This window comes from Siphateles boraxobius, unplaced genomic scaffold (genome assembly GCF_051911475.1).
Source record: "Siphateles boraxobius isolate OS27281-9 unplaced genomic scaffold, OSU_SipBor_1 12, whole genome shotgun sequence".
Classification (NCBI taxonomy): Eukaryota; Metazoa; Chordata; class Actinopteri; order Cypriniformes; family Leuciscidae; genus Siphateles; species Siphateles boraxobius.
In genome coordinates this window covers 14,658,964-14,677,934 of record NW_027508722.1, presented here as the reverse complement: position 1 = coordinate 14,677,934, position 18,971 = coordinate 14,658,964, and the positions used below count along the sequence as shown (strand labels likewise).

Sequence of the window (18,971 nt, the reverse complement as noted above, 5' to 3'; positions counted from 1 at the left end):
GTTGGTCTCTATACATATGCAATTACGCAGGAGGAAATTGTAGTGTATTATTAGTTAATGGACAGGATGTGTTTCCTAAAAGCATCGTTAGCCAAATATGGTCGCAAGTTCTATCGTTACGGCATCATTTTGTGCATTTGGCCATACAAGCTGTGGAAGAGAACTGTATTCGGGACCGTGTGGTGTCCGAGAGGCAGTGTTATTAACGACAGCTTTCTGTGCGCACGAATACTGCATCGAGTTCTCTTCTGCGGCTTATTGGGCTTAACTCTTGTTAACATTAAGCATGTCACACGTATATAACAGTCATGTGTCCAGTCCATTCTCAGCTATCTTTTCTAACTATTAGAGTAGGGCTATTTAAAATTATTCAGTTATCGCAAGTCATTTACATTTGCAATTTTTCAATAATTTTTATATATCGTATAGCTCTACTTCTTATTTATATATATATATATATATATATATATATATAGTGCAAAGTCCTAAGATACCATAGAAATGACAGGGAAAGCTGCTGACTGAATGAACCACTTGCATACAGGAGTAAAGTCTCTAATTATATACTGCTTGTTAATGTGATTTTTAAAAACAAATTTATTAATGGCTTTCTGTTGTTGGTGTAAATAAAGAATCATCATGAATTGCGATCAAGAATCAATTAATGAACAGACATTAGTACTCCACCGCCTGCGTGTGACATCATTATTGACAGTCCTACATTGTGGTATGACCACGTCACTACAGTTTTGGGAAATATTCATGACTAGCTAGTAAATTTTTCAAACAATGCATCATACTATGTGGTTAACCAGCGAGTTGTGTCATTGAGTAGGAAACACACCCCAGAGTAGCTCACATAAATGTTGAGCATTTTACTCAGGATTTAAAGCTGCAGTCCCTAACTTTTGGCGCTCTAGCGGTTATTAAACAGAACTGCTTGCGTCTTTCGGAAGAACATCGTAGCCGGAACTACTTCTCTATGTTTAAGTCTATGACGAGTCCTGTAGGCGCTGGGATAGGTGCAGTGGTACCACCCGAACCAGTCTAAAATAGTCCCAATGGAAACACTTATTATACTCTAGTGACTCAGGATAACACAAAGACAAGGTTGGGAAAATGGATTCATAATGTACTCGATTTTTATATACACAAAAATGTTACGGACTGCAACTTTAAGGAATGGAATATATACTGTATGCAGAAGAAAGTAAGTCATACAAGCTTGGTAAAGATGCTAATTTACATTTTTGGGTGAACTATACATTTAAGAAAGATGCTTTGTGTTTAAAATGGTTTGAGGAATTTTTTTATACTTTCATATACTTCAGTCACATCAACCTTGGTGTTAATAGGCCTCAAGTCAGTTCAGATGAAAAGTGACTGTTTTACAGTAACTGACTGAAGCTCTTCCATGTTTAGTTGGGTATATCCACCATTATCCAAGCAAGGCTAATGAGCTTAATTAGTTGCGAGCGTGAGCACTTCCTTAATGGGTCTGCTCTGGGTTACCAGGGCTTTAATAATGCCAGCTTAGCTAAGCCCTGCCGGAGGCCAGCGCAGTGGAGAGAGAAGCGCAGATAAAAGAAAGACAGAGATTCGGGAAGAATTTAAACCCATCCGCAGATCGGACTTGATTAAAACCTTAATCCCACCTCTATATCACTTCTAAGGGCTGAAAGTGGAGGAAGCCCTGATGAACTCACAGTGCTCTGCGGCTCCTCTGGTTCCTCCAGTCCATCAGGGCGACTGAGGTTACGGGCGGGCTGTATGCACACCACATTGCTGTCCCAGGATGGGGGCCCCACTGGGGGCAGTCGGGGCATCTGGTCATCAGAGAACTCTCCATCGGCTCCATCTGTCAGGAAAGGAAACGTTTTAATGCCTTAATATCTAGATTTATACCTCGAGAAAACACCCTAGCTCAAACTAATACAGTATAAGCATGTACAGTGGACATAAACAGTATTTAAAGCCTTATGTCACGCATGTTTTACTGTCATTATATTAGATACAAAATCTCAAACCAAATGGCATTTATTTTGTGAAAAATGGTACATAGCAATTCTAGATGTCAGTGTCATTAAAATTTTTATTTAAAGCAATAGAGTGCAACAGTTCCTGCCCCCTTTTTAAGCGACGCACTTTTTCATTCATTTCTCCCATAGGGATTTTTGTTAAAGAGATATAAGCCATGAACCGAGCCGATCAAACTTTGATTTGAAGAAGGAAAAAGGTTTTGAAAATCAGACAAAAAGACAAAGGTACATGAATGTGTACTTAACGGTTTTAGTGAGGGAAAGAGCTACTATCCCATGAAGCACTGCAAACAGCATAATCAAACTAAAAACGATGGGAGAAATTTGCAATTTACACTCATTTACATGTTGACTACATGTATATAAACAATATATTATAAGTTTATTGTAAAATATGCATATATATACAAACATTTCAGTAGTATGAGAGCATACGGAGATCGACTCGATTAGGCCATTCACAGTGCTTCATGGGAGTGGGCGGAGCTAAAGAGCTATTTTGAAGCATGTTGATTTTTTCGATTCTCTGATTGGTGTCACTTTCTTTACAGTATCATCGGTAATGTAGTTCCAGAAGAAGCAAATACCATGGATAAACAACCTCGTAGCTCATAGTAGGTCTGTCTTTAATAATTTCCTTATAGATAAAATGAATGGAGATTTTTCTTTCCGGAACCCAACCGTTGCACTCTATTAAACGATTAAGATCAGTGGCAAAAAACACGTCTTAAGATGTAGTCAAAAAGCAAAATGGTTCAAAAGCTCCATTGTGTACAGTCAGCCATAGTCTAGTGATATGAAGTTCAACAATATTAAAGTCACTTTCAAACTGGGCAGATTTATATTGGTCAACGCTGCAAATCCGCATGACAAAATCTACACGGGGAAATCTTTCGCTCTCATGCAGAATTGTCGATTGCATAGGTTCCTATTGAAATGGCTGGATTTTACCGGCAAAAAAAAAACTTGCAATCATTCTTACGTTCTATGGTGTCGCTTCCTTCATTTATAAATTGTATCCCTTATTTAAAGTGATGAGATAGTATCTTATATACCCCTGGAATCAGTAGAAGAGTATGGGTTCCCAAACATCAGATCAGTGGGGCGCTGGGGCACTAGCAGAGGAGATGGGTCATCTAGAGGGTACGGCATCGGGTACTGCAAGAAAACCGACTGCACATCCAGATTGCCATCATTCTTTCCGTGTTCTTCTTCCCTGCTCACACTCCTTTGCAACTCCTGAAGGGACACAGGAAACCCCACGGCTGTTAAGTTTTGATTGGCTCAAAAAACAATGATTGAAATCAATAGCTGATTACCTGATCCACACATTCCAATTGAAACTTTAATGCAAATTAAAAACTAAACTGGGTGAAATTGGCCTAAAAGTGACAAAACCGTTAGCAAAGTCTAATTTGAGGCCAAGCATGATGTATTGACAATAATTGAGAGTCAGGTCCCATTTTTCCATCTTTTTCATCTTCCTTCTTCCCTCTATCTTTGAGTCCAGACAATACATCACTCACCACAGTGAGCAGCGGCAGTGGCGTAGAGAAACTCGCCACCCTCACACAAACAGTTTAATTAGGCCCTTCATTAAAACTCCTCTGCCTGTTCAAAGGGAGGCAGAGCTCTGCCTTTTATTGAAGTCTTCGACAGGCGCCAATTTCATTTAGTCTGAACCTCAAATTGGGCCATTTTGCTTCTCAAGCGTCGAGTTTTGTGTTATACCTCGACTACGCGTCCCTCTCTGTGGTGCGGGGTAATTGAATGGAAAATAAGGACTCACTTGCACTGCTGGCCCAATTAGAGAGATATGTTAAACCCAAACCAGATCCTGAGAATAAAACAACAAGCAAAGCAAAACAACTGCATTTTTAGATTGGCAGAGGCCAAAATGAAAACGAAAGCACGCACCACCTCTAGCTTCTCTTTTTCTTTGGTCAACGCATATAGACTGTCCTTCAGCTCCCTGAGCTCTCGGCCCTTCTCTGCCACCTGGCTCTGGAATGAAAAAAGATTATTATTTTTGAGATTAATTTGCTAAAAACCTTGACTATAGAGTAGAGTAGTCACATATTATTGGTTATCGGGGGGGACTGTAAACATTGAGGGTGACAAGTCCCCTCCAATAATCAGATATGGCCAAATTGCTGTCTCTTCAAATGTGTGGTATTGGTGCTGTACTGTTGTACTCTATCATGCACTGCTCTGTAAATTGATAGGATGACAAAAACAGCACTTGTTAATGTCAAAATTGTTTGAGATGGCCAATCAAATCAAAGACAGGCTTTCAGAGAAGCAAAACATGAATTCCAGCACATCGCTTCAGTTTTTACAGAGAAAAACTGTGAGGTAAGAAGAAGCTAGACATTTAATTTTTGACAACCGTTACAAAAGAAATGTTAAATGATCAAAATAATAAGTGACGCAACTTCTCAGCTTTTTTTTAAAATTAAAAATATATAATTTGTGTGACTCCTGTAATTCGCAATTGAAATTGACAAGACAAGAAACTTCAACGGATTTGATTGCGAGTGAATGCAAGCATATTTTAAAATAACAATATTATTTACAAATAGTAAAAACAATTATTACTTTACAATAAATTCTAAAAATTATTATTTTACTTTTTTCTTTATTGCCTTAAAAAACTCTAAACGCTTTAGTTATATTTTTAAAAAAATATTACTATTTGTTAATGTTTAACATACGTTTATGTTATGTTTATGGCCTTTCAGATAAGTTCGAGATCTGCAATCCACCGAAAGGATTTATTTTGCAATAATTGCAATAATAATAACAGCCAATAATTGCTGACAGTTCAATAACGTGATAACTGCATAAATAAAATAAATGATTTTGAATTATACAGTTATTTTATTATATAAAACATATTTCTGCCTGACTGACCAAATAGAATGAAGTATTCCAGAGCCATTTACTAACATTTATTCACTAAAAATGTGAGAAATAAAAAATGATAACAAAGGAATGAAAATGCTTTCTGATTGCAACTGATATGCATGGATACAAAGATCATGCAAGATGCCTTCTCTACTACTCATTTACATCTGTCTTTGCATGGCTCCATGTGAGTCACGCAGAGAAAAAGTCAACTTCGCCTGAAGTATACCATTGATCTGTACATGACCTTACTACTTAAACAGAACTGAGTCCCTCGCTCTGTCTCCTGCTGTGTAGGGAGGCCGCCAGCAGATGCATTATCCTGTCTTGATCCCAGGACTCCCAACTGTCCTTCCTCCACTGTCTCCATGTCTCGTGTAAACAGCAGTAAAAGTCAGTCTCTTCAGTGACACACTCATAAACCAGCACTGTCAGTATATTTGTACTAATGCAACAATACCGGGCTTGACTCAGAGCAGCCGTAAACAGTGTGGAGGAGAAACGGTACTAAGGTCGTCCTGGATCTCTTATCAGAACATCTGAAGGTCTGCTTATCTGTGATCACATTTCCCCCTGATCTGAGTCATTTGGTTCTAAACTGTACAAAAGAAGAAAGAAAGAAAGAAAAAAACAGCACAGCTTCCCTTTGTTGAGATCTTAGACGCTGAACATTGCTTTTGATACTTCCTATTGCAGAAAGAATCTGCACTGTAATATTAGGATAAGTGGAGATAAAGGCGGCCTCAACAAGAAAAAAATGAATCATGTAAACGCTTGAATTCCAACTGGATTTGAAAATACCTTGCACACATGCAGTGCCGTGATTAATAAACGAATGAATAAATGATGCATTTTATATAGCGCTTTATTATGTACTATTGTACACCCAAAGCGCTTTACAATCATATCAGGGTTATGATATGATTGTCACCAGTGCGCAGCATCCAGCCGGATAGATGGAGAGGAGGGAGTGATGGAGACAAATCAATGGATGGAGGCCATGATTGATAAGGGCCAATGGAGGGAATTTTGCCATGACACCCTTACTCTTTTTAAGAGACACTGCTGGCCTCACTATCTCAGGCTCAAACCTGCTTAGCTTCAGTGGTCAACCAGTCTTGGGCTACAGGGTGATATGGTGTTAGATGCGCAAGTTTACATGCGTGTGTTTATTTACATGTGATATCTTGCAAACTAGTCAGTGGAGGAATATATGTACTAAACATTTGTTTAAAAATATATTTTGAAATACAGTATGTTATCTGTCTATTTAGATATGTCGTCAAGGCAAAAAACAAAAAAAACGGAATTATGCTCTCGGTAGCTCCGGTGACATTATCGCAGTGGTTTTCTCTGGTTCTGAACACGTTGACCAGGCACTGTGCATGCCTTTAAGTATAGTTCCAGATGCAAGTAAATGTATATGTTCGTCAGATTGCAACATTTAGGGTTCCTATAAACAAAACTTTCAGAATCTAAAACAACGGTAAAGATATCAGGCTTCATCAGTGCTAGTAAGGCTATGCAAAGTTGTTGTAGTTGTAAACAAACAGTAGCCATCTTTTACAGTTCCTCCTGAACCAAAACAACAAGCTTATGCTGCGTTCACGCCATGTCGTGTCCGTAATTACAAGATGACAATCTGTTACAGTCTTCCAGGAGCTGTTCACGTCCTCAGACTCAGATTTATCCATTTCAGTGTCAACACTATCAACGCCGAAATGAATCTGCACCAATCATGCGGTACAAGTCAGAGCTCTGATAGTTTACAGGGTTCATACACCTTTTCCAAGGTCAATTTCAAGCACTTTCAAGGTCCATTTAAAAGCTTTTTCCAGCACCTTAAACCACCGTAAATTACATACCAATACATAGTCAAAATTATTATTTAGTGTTTTTATCACATTAAAAGAGATAATGCTATAAACAGGCAAAATTGTGTTTCGTAATAGCAGAAGGATCAGATATTTAAGCAAATCACAAGTTTTATTTTTCAAAATGAATCACTAAGTAGATAATGCCTATGAGTAATACTTTTCATTATAGTAATGTCCAAATATTGCTTCCCAGATAATATGATATTCAGGCTGTAAAACTGAAGTAATTTCAAGGGCTGAAAATATGAAGACAGGATTTGAACAGAAATATCTTACAGGCCTTGGTTTTGAACGCAATCTTGATATAGACAAGGTTTGAACAAAATCTGAGATAGTGCAACAACAACCTGTAATTCAATTTTAACCCAGAAGACTCTGACAGTGCACAGGCACCTGCCTGATAAATAGCCTATATTAATTGGAAAAAAAGTGTATTTCATTGCCGAGACATACATTTATCTACTGGAATAGAGCAGTGTAAATATTGCATGAGGCCATCCTCAACCTTACAGTCGGCTACTTCTATGACACTCTATCTGACACGATTTCTGTTCAGCAATCAACGATTGGTGTTATGCACTGGGCTAACGTTTGCGGGTAGTTAACGATCAGCTACTGTGATGTAACTTTGGCTGTATGTTCACGCATATTCCACAAATGAACGTGCCATAACGGACATGCAATACTTACATTACATTATCACACCAAGTACTCTCAGTAACTAATTGCCCTTTCAGACAGAATGCGGAATGTGCTGCGCTATGGATCCCATTTATTTCAATGGCTTGCGCAATGCGAGGACGTTTTGTTGCCGAGTCGACCAAAGCGGAGCTCTGTGACGATTAGCTGCGCGGCCACCAATAAAAACTGGGCATCCAAACAAGCACGGAAATCAAAATGAAAACTCCACCTACTTTTGCTCTGGGCAGCGTAGCGCAAATCGCTCTGTATCTGAAGGGCTACATTTTATTTCTCCATTTTATAAACAAACTATTCAGTCAGATAGGTATTTGTTGCATTTCAAGCACACGTACGAACCCTGAGTTTAATGTACCTTATTATTGTAATGACTCTGAAGGGAGGGTGGGATCTCATGCTTTCAAAGCTAGCTTGCTATTGCTAGCCTCTCTAAAATTGCCTACCCTACCTGTAATGTTATCTGTGTTTTTGCATAACATACTAGCATGTTAAGCCCAAATGTCCTCTAGTATAGTATATAATTAATTTTTAGTTTAAACTCTGGACCAGTAGGTGACACTGACCTTGAAGCGATCCTCCTCAGCAGCCAGCTGCATTCGCAGGCCCTCGTTGGCTTTCATCTGCTCCCTTAGCTTCACCTCCATCTTTGTGAGTTCATCGTTTATCATGCTGCACCGCTCTCTCTCCTCCTGCAGGGGAGTACGCTAATTACTTTAGTATATCAAACAGATCCAGTATGTCAGAGACAAAAAAGAAAAAAGAACTTACACTAAGCAGCTGTTTGCATTTCCTGTATCTGTCACTTTTGTCTGGCTCCTTGCTTGCACTTTTCAGCCTGCCGTGAATGATGGCATCTAGCACAGCATCTGAAGTACCTGGGCTTCCTGTTAGCGGTCCAGAAAACACAACAGCATGTCCATACAATGTTCCCAGACATCATAAAAACATAGAATTTCTAGTTTGTATCGTTAGTATTAACTTACCTGGTGCAGATGCCTCTGGACTGGCAGACAAAGGTTCAGACCCTGGACTTCTCTTCACCTGAGCAAAAAGCAAAGGTTGGTCTACTTTAAAAACTAGCAAACCACTCAAAACTCAAGACTCGGCAGGTGGTATAGCTATTTAATTGCAAAGTGAGGGTTTACTCACTCCTGGCTGTTCAGAGAGCTTGGCCACTTGTTTCTGGAACTTCTGGCATTCCTTATATTTGTCTTTATAGTGTTCAGCAGCCATCTGCAGCCTGAGCCGTAAATCTTCAACTTCTCTCTGCATTTCGACAACAGCTAAACCTTCTGTCTCCTTACACTGCCGAGGGAAAGAGTGATTATTCAGTTACACAATGAAAACAAAAACAGTTTCTAATATTCTTTATTTAGAACACACTATGCAATCTACGGTATAGAGTAGACTTATTCCTGGAAAGCGGCGGGCTATCTTGATTAAGGCGTACTGGATTCAGGTGATTATTTAAAGTTTAATTGTGGCCTGGTCAATAGGCTTTATGCCGAACATCAAATGAAAAAAACAGTAAAACAGGTCATTTGCATCCACTTTTTCAGGAAAAAGTGTTAAAATTTTAGATATCAATCGGCATATGCGATGGAGAGCGATTATGCTCATCTTTGCTCGCTCCTTTGAAGGCATCTTGAGTAAATCGGCTCTATTTTTAACGAAGGATATACAAAAGACCTAAACCGGAAGCGATGCGACCTGTTTCACAGAATACAGACGTTTGTTGCACATCACAAACATGATAAAACGGTCAAACAGGTGGGCATCTCTTTACCGCCTCCTGCTGGGTTGAGTTTTTCATCTCCTCCAGCTGCTTTTCCAGGCGGCTGCACTCAGCCCGGGCCTCTGTCTGTCCCTTCTTTAATGACTCTGCCTCCAGGCGGATACGGTACAGGTCAGCCATGCTTCTGTCACGGGCATTGGAGGAGTCGCGCAGCTCTGCTTTTAGCATGTTTGCCTGCTGCTGGGTAGCCTGCAACTGCTCCTCTTTCTGCCTGAGCTGCTCCTTAAGAGCATTACTTTCCCCCTGACAAACACAAAATAACACTTATGTGAACACAAACCTACACAAATATGCACACATTTCCGCATATCATACGTTTTCTGAACGCTGGCCTTTTTGCCAATTGTATTGATACATACAAGAAATTATAAAAGAAAAGAGGTGGAAACGGGATCCTGGAGCCAAATATGAACTCAAGTCATTCACATGAGTACAATGGCTCAATGTGTTAACAACTAGCCCACAGCTCCGACAATAATGTTTTTAACGGATCAATATCCCTACAATATAGAGTGCTGCAGGGATGATTATTTTTGTAGGCCAACCTGGAAGTTGCTTAGGAACCCGCTAGTTCCTATGACAAAAAGCCAATAGGATTATTGGCTTTTGGATTATTATAGAAAAGAAGTCTGTGATCATCAAATGTTTATGATTCTTACATGTTTTGTTCATAAAGATGATCTTCACAAATGAACACAACTTTTATTAATTTTGAAGTCTAAATACAATTGCTAGAAGTAACTAAAGTTAGGCTACAAACAAACTACCCCATGGATGCATTCAACGTCACCACCACAACGTTTTTGACAGCTCTTTCCATTTTTATTAAAAATCTACAAGCTGGAAAGTTTGAGTTCAATAATTTGCAAGAGTGTTGTAAAAATGGACTAGGGAGTATATGAGTTTGCCTGTTCTCCCATTCGTCCCATTTAGCACTTTTTCAAGACACGTAAAAGCCTAAAACATCATGTGTTGAGTACTGATGCATTTTATGTTGTAGAAATAAAACATGAAAATATCTTGTTTTAAATACAGACCTTTCTTTAGGCATTTAACCAAAAATCCAATAACTCTGGTTGTAACCAGAATTGGAAAAATTGTAACAAATTTCCGGGTTTTAGGATTCATTCCCGCAGCACTCTATGCGAAATGTAGGTTAAGCAGAAGCTTTTTGTGTGTGTACCGAGGGTGAACTGTTGGCCAGTAGCTGGCGGTGCTGTTTTTCTTTCTCTGCCAGGCAGGATTTGACTCTAGTGAGTTCCTCCTTCAGCTGAGCAATGGTGTTCTCCTTATTCACATCCACTGATTTCAGCATCTGCAGCTCAGCACTTAGCTTAGTGTTCTCAAGCTCCCGGTTCTTCAGGTGAATCTGTGCCAAACACATACAGATACTTTATTCAAGTAGACTGTTTGACTTTCTCTTTGCACATCTGCTGTGCAATAACCTGGGCACATGGCACATAAAACTAGCAGTGTACCAAAGCCAGTCCAGATCCTGGACGAACCCCAAATTATCCACACAATCTCTACAATGAGGTGTATTTCCGCCTGGTGAGGAAGTATGTGAGCTAGACCTAATTATAATGCAGCAGTAAGAGAGCAGCAACTCAGCTCCACCCCCACTTTTCTCTGTCTGTGCCTCAGGCAGCTGCTGGGAAGTGTGTTTCCGTGGCTACAGCCCACCGTTAACGCCCAGTTCCTGTCCCCGCCACAAGAAAGTGGGGATAGAGGGTGAGACAAAGTGAGTGATGGAGAGTGAGAATTACAAAGTGTAAGTCAGAGTAATTAGGAAAAGAATGAGGGCCTGTATTGCACTTCTCCATGGATAAATGCATTAGCCTTTTCAAAACAACAGCTCAAAAATGTCTGTTTGTTGGTTTTAGGTAAATTAGATTAAGAGGGAATGAAACATGGTATAAAAATTCCAAGAAAGTATACTTAGGCATGGATAGGTGTCACTTTTATTCATTAAAAGTCAAAGTATTAAACCGAAAAAAAGTTTACACATTTTTTTGCCATTGAATATGCAAAAGTAAAATATTTACCACTTTTTTTGGCTTCTGTGTAAAGCAATTTGCAACTGTATTTTTATTTTTTTTACCTGAAATTGTTAAACAATAATTGCAAGAGAATCTGGTCTATAGTTGTTTGACACATAAATGTAGTTGTATTACAGACTGCAATTTGACTTTTATTTGAATTAATGAATTATAACTATCTGTGTATTAAATGGTTTTATTGTACACCTTCCAGCCTATCAGAATCGAGTATTCAGACAGACCATGGTATAATGGAAAATGAAACATTTTATCAAACTTTGATTATTTCCTTAATATTTTAAACAACTTAGAAGATAGTGATCAAGCTACATTTTATAAAAATTACCTGTCAAGTTCCGAATCTCTTCTTATAAGAGTCACTTATGTATTTTGTATTAGGTACGTTATCGTCTCTGACAGACAGCATGTTGATAAAGCTCAGGCTACAATTTTCATCCTCTTCTAGGAAAACTGTGACAGTCAAAACATCCGGTAGTGTGGGTTTTCCAGGTAATGCGTTAACTCCCTGGACCTTTGCTTCTCGTAAACATGTGTATTGTGCATGTTATTTTTTGACAGACATTGATGCAGTGATATTCAAATGATTTGAATTTGAAAACAGAAGGATCGTAAGCTAATAATAATTTTTTTCTTAGCCAGCAACTATTCCGTCAGGTGAATGATGCCCATGAGTGTGTTATGTCCATGTTTCTAGTTCTAAAATTCCAACTGACAGCCAACCTAAGTTTTTGAGGGACATGAATATAAATATAAAATGTGCTGGAGATGTTCAAAATGCTTTTTGCATAGTTGTTTAATGGAATGAAGTTTAATCTGCGGCTTAAATAAATTATATGTTACTCAGAAACTGACTTGTTTGCCTTGTCAAAAAATGTACATTCAGCTTTTGCAAATTCATTGACTTTTGAAAATCAAGTTCTTTTTTCTTTTCTTTTTTTTTTCACAAGGAAAGGAGTGGTTTTGATGCACAGAGTTGTTTTCATTGTTTCTTATTAACAAAAATCTTTTATTTAAACCCATGAAAATGCACATCCTGTTGTAAATAATAGTGAAAAATCACTTTTCCACAAGTATTCAGTTTCAGTAGCAGTGAAGTAAAGTACAAATTCCTTAAAATAATACTTTAGTATAGGAATGAAGTGCAAGTACTCAGGTACTTTACACCCCTAGCACAGAAAGCATATAGTAACAAGGATGTGTGTGAGGTAGTGAGCACGTGAAATTACCTTATAGAGCTCCTTCTCATCTTTCTCATTCTTCAGCTGACACTCAAGACCCTCTTTCTCCAGGGTTAACTTCTTCACTCGATCTTTCAGGCTGTCAAATCAGAGCCATTATCAATCATTCACTCACACAAGGAACATATCTTGGATACGTTAAATAAACTCGTCAAAGTTCTCAAAATCCAGCAGTGGATCTTCTAAAGATATGAATCTAACAAATCTAATCTACAGGTATGACATCTGCTAATCTTATGATCATATGTAAAACCAGTTACATGGTTTGTTCTAGGAATGTCAAACATACTGGTGCTACAATACCAAAGTCGATACTAACATATAACAATACCAGTTTTTTTACAGTATGACTAGTACCAGTAGTTGTTGCTAAAAGTTTACAGAGAACTTCACTGAGAAAAACTATACTACGATAAGGCTACATGCCTTTGTTTTGATTTAATCTGTTAATATATATATATATATATTGTTTTTTAATGAAGAAATGGACCATATAGTATATTGTGTTAGCTGTGGTATTGAAATTGAAACTAAATTCAGTTGTCAATTCATCTTTTAGTGCTTATTCCTGTTCTGTACACACAGTACAGTAATTTACGGGAGTGACAACCGCATTCTACAACCGAATTAAAAAATGCAGGTAGTGACAATGGCATTTACAAAAATTCTGCGGTGTGTACGGAACCTAAATGAACAACTAGTTGTTCATGATGTATTTTAACATGCATCCGAAAAGTTTCTCTCTTCTTTATGTGCGGTGGAAGAAATCACATGGAAGGCGGTGCCAGCCGTGACTCATTCATGTTGCAAGATCTTGCTAAGAAAAACAGCAAACAAGAACAAGTCCACAATAAACAGAAATAAATCCAAATGCTTTATGCTGAAAATAAGACCAAAGTATGACCCGCACCTGCGATAATACTAATTTAGGGGACTCACTCCCGCATTTAAATGTGGTTGTCACTCCTGAAACTTTACAGTGTGTACGTGGCTAATGAGAATTACAAAATTTAACTGGAATTGACTGGAAATGTTGGTATCATGACAACCCTAGCTTGTTAATATAATCAAAGAGATTTTTATAGTTTTCTCTGATTAGCTTTGATAATCATGGCTACTTCAATATGGTTAAAAAAGGCACCAGTCTAGTTCAGTCTCCTTCTGCAGGCCTTTCTGGGTGACTCCGATCAGATCCTCCTCTAACTGCAACAGTCGTGCTGTACTCTCCTCCATTCTCCTTTTCACCTCCTCTTTCTCCTCCTGCACGCTCTGGGCAGTCAACTGCAACTCCTGTGTACACATACAAACACATGAGCCATATATAGTTTTTTTCTTTGCGCAAGTATGTTGTCTGTCTAGCTACTGCAGAAAGGATGGGAGTTATTGCAGAAAAACTGTTGGCTTTTGAGTTGTGTTTGTGTGTGGTCTCTGAGAATCTGCAAACATGACTAATGGAAAAGCAGGTCTCCAAATCGCAGTACCAGTTCATGTGCAGAATTTTTAGAATTATTTTAGCAGCACATAAAACAACATATAAAAGTGCGGTCATAAAATTAACAGCCAGAAATGGGTGTGCTTGTTTTCATCTTTAAACCAGCTCAGCCTCAGAGCTGATACATTAATACTTTATGAAAATTGTCACTTAAAAGCAACAAATGGTGCTGATGATTGTCATGTCTGTAAAGATGTAAATTATTATTATTATATTTTATGTATTTTTTTATGTAAAGAGTCAGAAGAGAGACTCTCACTAGGGGGTGCTGACAGCCTGTGAACTTTATATTCTAAAACCATTTAAATGTAAACTGTATATGACATATTAAAGAAAAATTTATATTTGAGAGGGAAAATACTGTAAAGATATATATATATATATATATATTTAAAAAAAACATCCTATATCTAACCACTGCAATAAAACAGGGGAAAACCATTTATATTTCTAAAATGTTATTAGGGTCAAGTCAGGACAAAAAAAGCCTGGAAAAAAAAAACTTTTCCTATTTTTAACTCTTGAAATTTTGTCTCTCTCTCCTGTCTCACCTGCACATCTTTCCTGAGCTGAGCGCTGCTCTCTTGCTCCAGCTCATATTCTTTCTGTAGTCTGTTCTTCTCATCAATCAGTTCATCCCTCTCTTTCTGAAATAGGTCCAGGTTTTCCAAAAGCTCCTTTTTCTCCTGTTGAATTTGTTCCATCTTTTGCTGGAAAAGGATCAAAAAGTGTCATGTGAAAACTGACAAGAAATCTATTATTTTGAATTGAGTAGTTTGAATCACCTCCAGGTAACTGGCTTTAGTGGTGACCACAAGAATATCGGATCCCCCTTCATCCTCCACTGTCAGCAGTTCCTCCTCTGTGGGACTGTTGGCGCGGAACTGGAATGGAGTGCTGGCCCCACGGATCTCTCCCTTATGTGTCACATAGCAGAACTGGTAGAACTCAGCATCGTCATTTGGAACGTAGTAACCTGCAAAATACCCCAGAATCAAGCAGAGATTTAGATAACGGCCCTATCGTTAAAGTAGGAATGTATTGCAACAAACCCGTTTGTATTTCCCATAGGTATTAAAGCAAATGACTAATGAACGATAGCTAAGACTAATGAACATAGCCTGAAGTCCATCCTTTACTTCAAAATTCAGCAGTTTTATGATAGACATGTCCATTCTGTTTAATGGTATTTTTTTCTCAATTGCCGTAAGGAATCTGGACTCAAGCCACAAAAACCATGTAATCCCTCACAAAGATTCCAGTATGTGACCTGAACCACTCCAGTAAAACTGGCCCATCAACACTTCAGCCTTCTAATAGGAGGCGTCAGTGTTTCCTATTTTATTGCATCCGTCACCGCATACCCTGAACGCACCTTTGAGGGGCCTTCTCTCTGACACAACATTCATCGAAGAAATGGTTGCATAAAACCCCATTTTCTAAAATGTTATTTTACCTTGGAAGACCACAGATCTGTTGATTGCGGTTCCCTCTGTGTAGTTGTCTGGAAGAGGTGACCACAGGAAAGTGTAGTAGTCACGAGCGGTGCTCCAGCCAACCTGTCAGGAAGAAAGAGAGAGATTATAAAAGGGTTAGTATATTTGACTTAAAACTAAATGTTGAAATACTTTTTTCTTTTCCCAGCGTAATATGCTTAACGCTGGCTCAACCAATGGCATTACCAAAACACTTGTGTGTGCAACTTTTCTTGCTTTCTTACAAATCAATAAGCCATCATGAAAATGTTGAATGAGTAACTTTTAAATAGCAAAGCTGATTAAGAAGAGGGTAGAGTACTGTGGAAAACAAGGTCCTACAAACTCCTGCAAAATTCTTCAAAAATAAAACAAAGTTGTTTGACATTTTTATCCTATTGCCTGTCAAATGTATATGCTTGGTCAGCATAGCTTAGCTGTAAGTAAACCACTTTGAAATAACCAAAATCATTTGGCAAAGCGATGTGGAACTGCAACACGTTCAAGACCTGCAACAATTCTCAGCAGTGTACTTACTGAAAAGTAGTCATCACCTCTGAACATCCGTCAACCAATTAGAATCAAGCATTCACAGCACTTATTATAAGACATTTTAAATCTATACTCTTTTAAACAAATCAAGAATCGAACATCTCCATTCTAGAATTCTAGAAAATGAGAATTCTGTTTAGTACTTGTATAACCTAGCAAATAATTAAATAAACCCACTATCCACATAAACACTTAACATAACGCACACACACACATATATATACATAAGATTAATACATAAATAGGAAGACTGTAAAAGCTTCATCAGACTGTTGTGGTCTTGACCACTGCTTGATTCACATCATGCTGTAAAGTTCTTTGGTGCATTGTGCATTTTTCTCATCTCCATTAGGTCTAGTAGAAAGCCTTAGAGATGAGAGAATAAAAACATGGACTCGGCTCCGCTTTACGGGGCAAGTGAAACTCAGCCTGTCTGCCACGTGTTTCTCGCCAAACCCTCGTGAATATGTTCGGTTGAGGGAACGCGGCTACAACTCAGCCTTAACAGGAAGAAGAAAATAGGTGAAAATTTTATACATACTTCAGAATGGAAACCAAGATGTAATTATATGAATTTTATGTGTTGTTAACTGATGGTTGATGAGGGGGGAGTACAGAAAATACATCCATAATTTCAGCCCTCTGTCATAAAACTGTCAAACAAAATCAGACTCACATCGGGCTGGCTGTGTTTGTGAACATGCAAACGCACAAGCCTAGTACCTGCTATTGGCATCTATGGGAACTCTATAGTATACTGGAAGTAACAGACACAGAGAGACACACATACACACACACTAAAAAAAATGCAAACTCACTACAGGTCAGTCGTGTTAGAATGCTGTGTGGCTTGTTCGCTCAAACCATAGCTGACCTCTATGTCCACAAGAACATTAGTGTTGCAGAAATCCCCTGATTGTATAAGAAAGTTGCCTGAGGTGCTGGAGCTGTAAAGAGCAGGAAGCCATTAAAGGCATAGCCCATACAGAGCATCATTACTGCCTGGACCAAACTCCACTCATTAGAGAAGTTTGGGGGGGGGGAATTAAGCCCCTGTGTGTCTCTCATTTAGGTCTGAGGAGTGAAGGGTAACCAAATGGAGAAAAGATGGATGAGAATGAGAATTGCATGAGAAAATACACAAGAACATTTCAGAATGAGAGCAGCTCCAGCAGCATTTGACAATAACGATAATGCACAAATAAAAATAGACTACAAAAGAATACAGGACAAAATACAGTGGAAAATTACTAATTAGGATGATTAATTTCCTGGATTACTATTTCAGTTTTATTTTAGTACTTACTTTATTAGTACTTGCATTTAATAAAACTACAAACAATAAAACGGTAGCACTTTGTTTTAGAGTCCTGTTTTGCAAGAACATAGCTATGTACTTATTGTAGCAATGACACTAACTAGATACTAACCCAACCTACCCCTAAACCTTAACTTAACCCAAGTAGTTACCTTACACTACCCATTACTTTTGTGGTAAGAACACTGTAAGTACATTGAAAGTGCACGTACCGTAAAACAAAGTGCTACCAAAAAAACATAATACAAAATATTATTCTGTATTTGGATACTTCACACAGACCTAAACATTTATATAATTGCATTAGATGCCAAAATATCAAACAAGCACACTTTTGAAGCAACACATTAAAAATGATACACTGTTGTCACAGTATGGGGTGCCTAATGCAATAAAAAAAACATGTATGTATTATGCATATAATAAATGAATAAAACTCCACAGAGAACAACAGAACATCCCAGTGTCTGTGAGAAAGTACTTGATTCCCTGACTCAAAATGACACACAGACTTGGCCCATGACTCTGTCTACATGCTGCATTGGAACCAGCGGGTCTATATATCAGGATGCACTACAGAGAACATCTACAGCGCTGACAGGATAATTATAAAGCAGTGTTCACCTTCTCTATGGTAAGTCTGATGGCGTGTTCTGACAATCCAACATTGACGCTCACAAGTTTTTCAACTAGACACTCTGCAACCATTCCAACTTCAAGAGAGCCACAGGCAGCATGCCTGCTCAAACAAGAAACAATAGGCAAAAAGGCACATTTCAATGACACCGAGTGGATTTCTCCTTTAAAAATCCCTACATGTCATCTTGTCATCACAGACAATGCTATGGCTCAGATATAACTTACTAAGAGGGGGAAGTAGTTGTCACTTTTCATTGTTTGAATCAGAATTACACTATATTAGGATTTTCTGATTTCAAGAAATGTATCCAGACTATTCATAAAGCTGGCATTCAGGTAAGAACAGTTATTCTCCTGAACACTAGGTGGCAATGATGGCCTTGCGACTACCTGCCGCTCCAGGCAAATGACTCATGGAACAGGTCTTGCAATTTTCTGGTGTTTGGGACTGTTGCCTTTTGTCTGTCAACACAGACATAACCATGTTAAGATTTATGATCTTGTGCCCTTCATCGCCAGAGGTTATTCTGTTTCTCTGGGTGCAGACAAAAGTGATTCAGTCAGTCAGCTCTGTTTGGAGGGACATGCCTTTCCCTCAGGGTATATGAAGACACTGCTATCCAATGGCACTTCACATAAATGTCGTAAATATATAAGTTAGCAACTTCACATTATAATGAAGTAAGTTGCATCATAATTGAGAAAATAAACATAGATTGCCATTGGGAAGTAAGAACAATTATCTATAGAACCGTTGTTTTCAAGGACCAACTGCCATTACTGCATTAAATGAGGAAGTTTAGTATCTGAATTGCATCAGCATTTGATATATATTGTGGCCTTCGAGTGGAGTCGAATATATGTTGGCTTTCAGAGTTTC

The 18,971-nt window shown here is 38.3% G+C and overlaps 1 protein-coding gene across 4 annotated transcripts in view; it reads right to left on the bottom strand.

Moving 5' to 3' along the window:
• tax1bp1b (Tax1 (human T-cell leukemia virus type I) binding protein 1b) overlaps positions 1-18,971 on the bottom strand; it is a 32,795-nt gene that overhangs the window by 1,344 nt on the left and 12,480 nt on the right. The window contains exons 3-16 of one of the 4 annotated variants that reach the window (XM_077209175.1): positions 15,564-15,666; positions 14,893-15,083; positions 14,659-14,817; positions 13,757-13,905; positions 12,604-12,694; positions 10,501-10,686; positions 9,309-9,560; positions 8,672-8,827; positions 8,506-8,563; positions 8,291-8,406; positions 8,086-8,211; positions 3,957-4,043; positions 3,095-3,278; positions 1,707-1,858 (exon numbers count right to left, since the gene is read on the bottom strand). In XM_077209175.1, coding sequence (XP_077065290.1) covers positions 1,707-1,858; positions 3,095-3,278; positions 3,957-4,043; positions 8,086-8,211; positions 8,291-8,406; positions 8,506-8,563; positions 8,672-8,827; positions 9,309-9,560; positions 10,501-10,686; positions 12,604-12,694; positions 13,757-13,905; positions 14,659-14,817; positions 14,893-15,083; positions 15,564-15,666 — 2,010 coding nt within the window. The remainder of the gene's footprint in view (positions 1-1,706; positions 1,859-3,094; positions 3,279-3,956; positions 4,044-8,085; positions 8,212-8,290; positions 8,407-8,505; positions 8,564-8,671; positions 8,828-9,308; positions 9,561-10,500; positions 10,687-12,603; positions 12,695-13,756; positions 13,906-14,658; positions 14,818-14,892; positions 15,084-15,563; positions 15,667-18,971) is intronic. The other 3 variants (XM_077209176.1, XM_077209177.1, XM_077209178.1) reach the window with 3 other exon arrangements.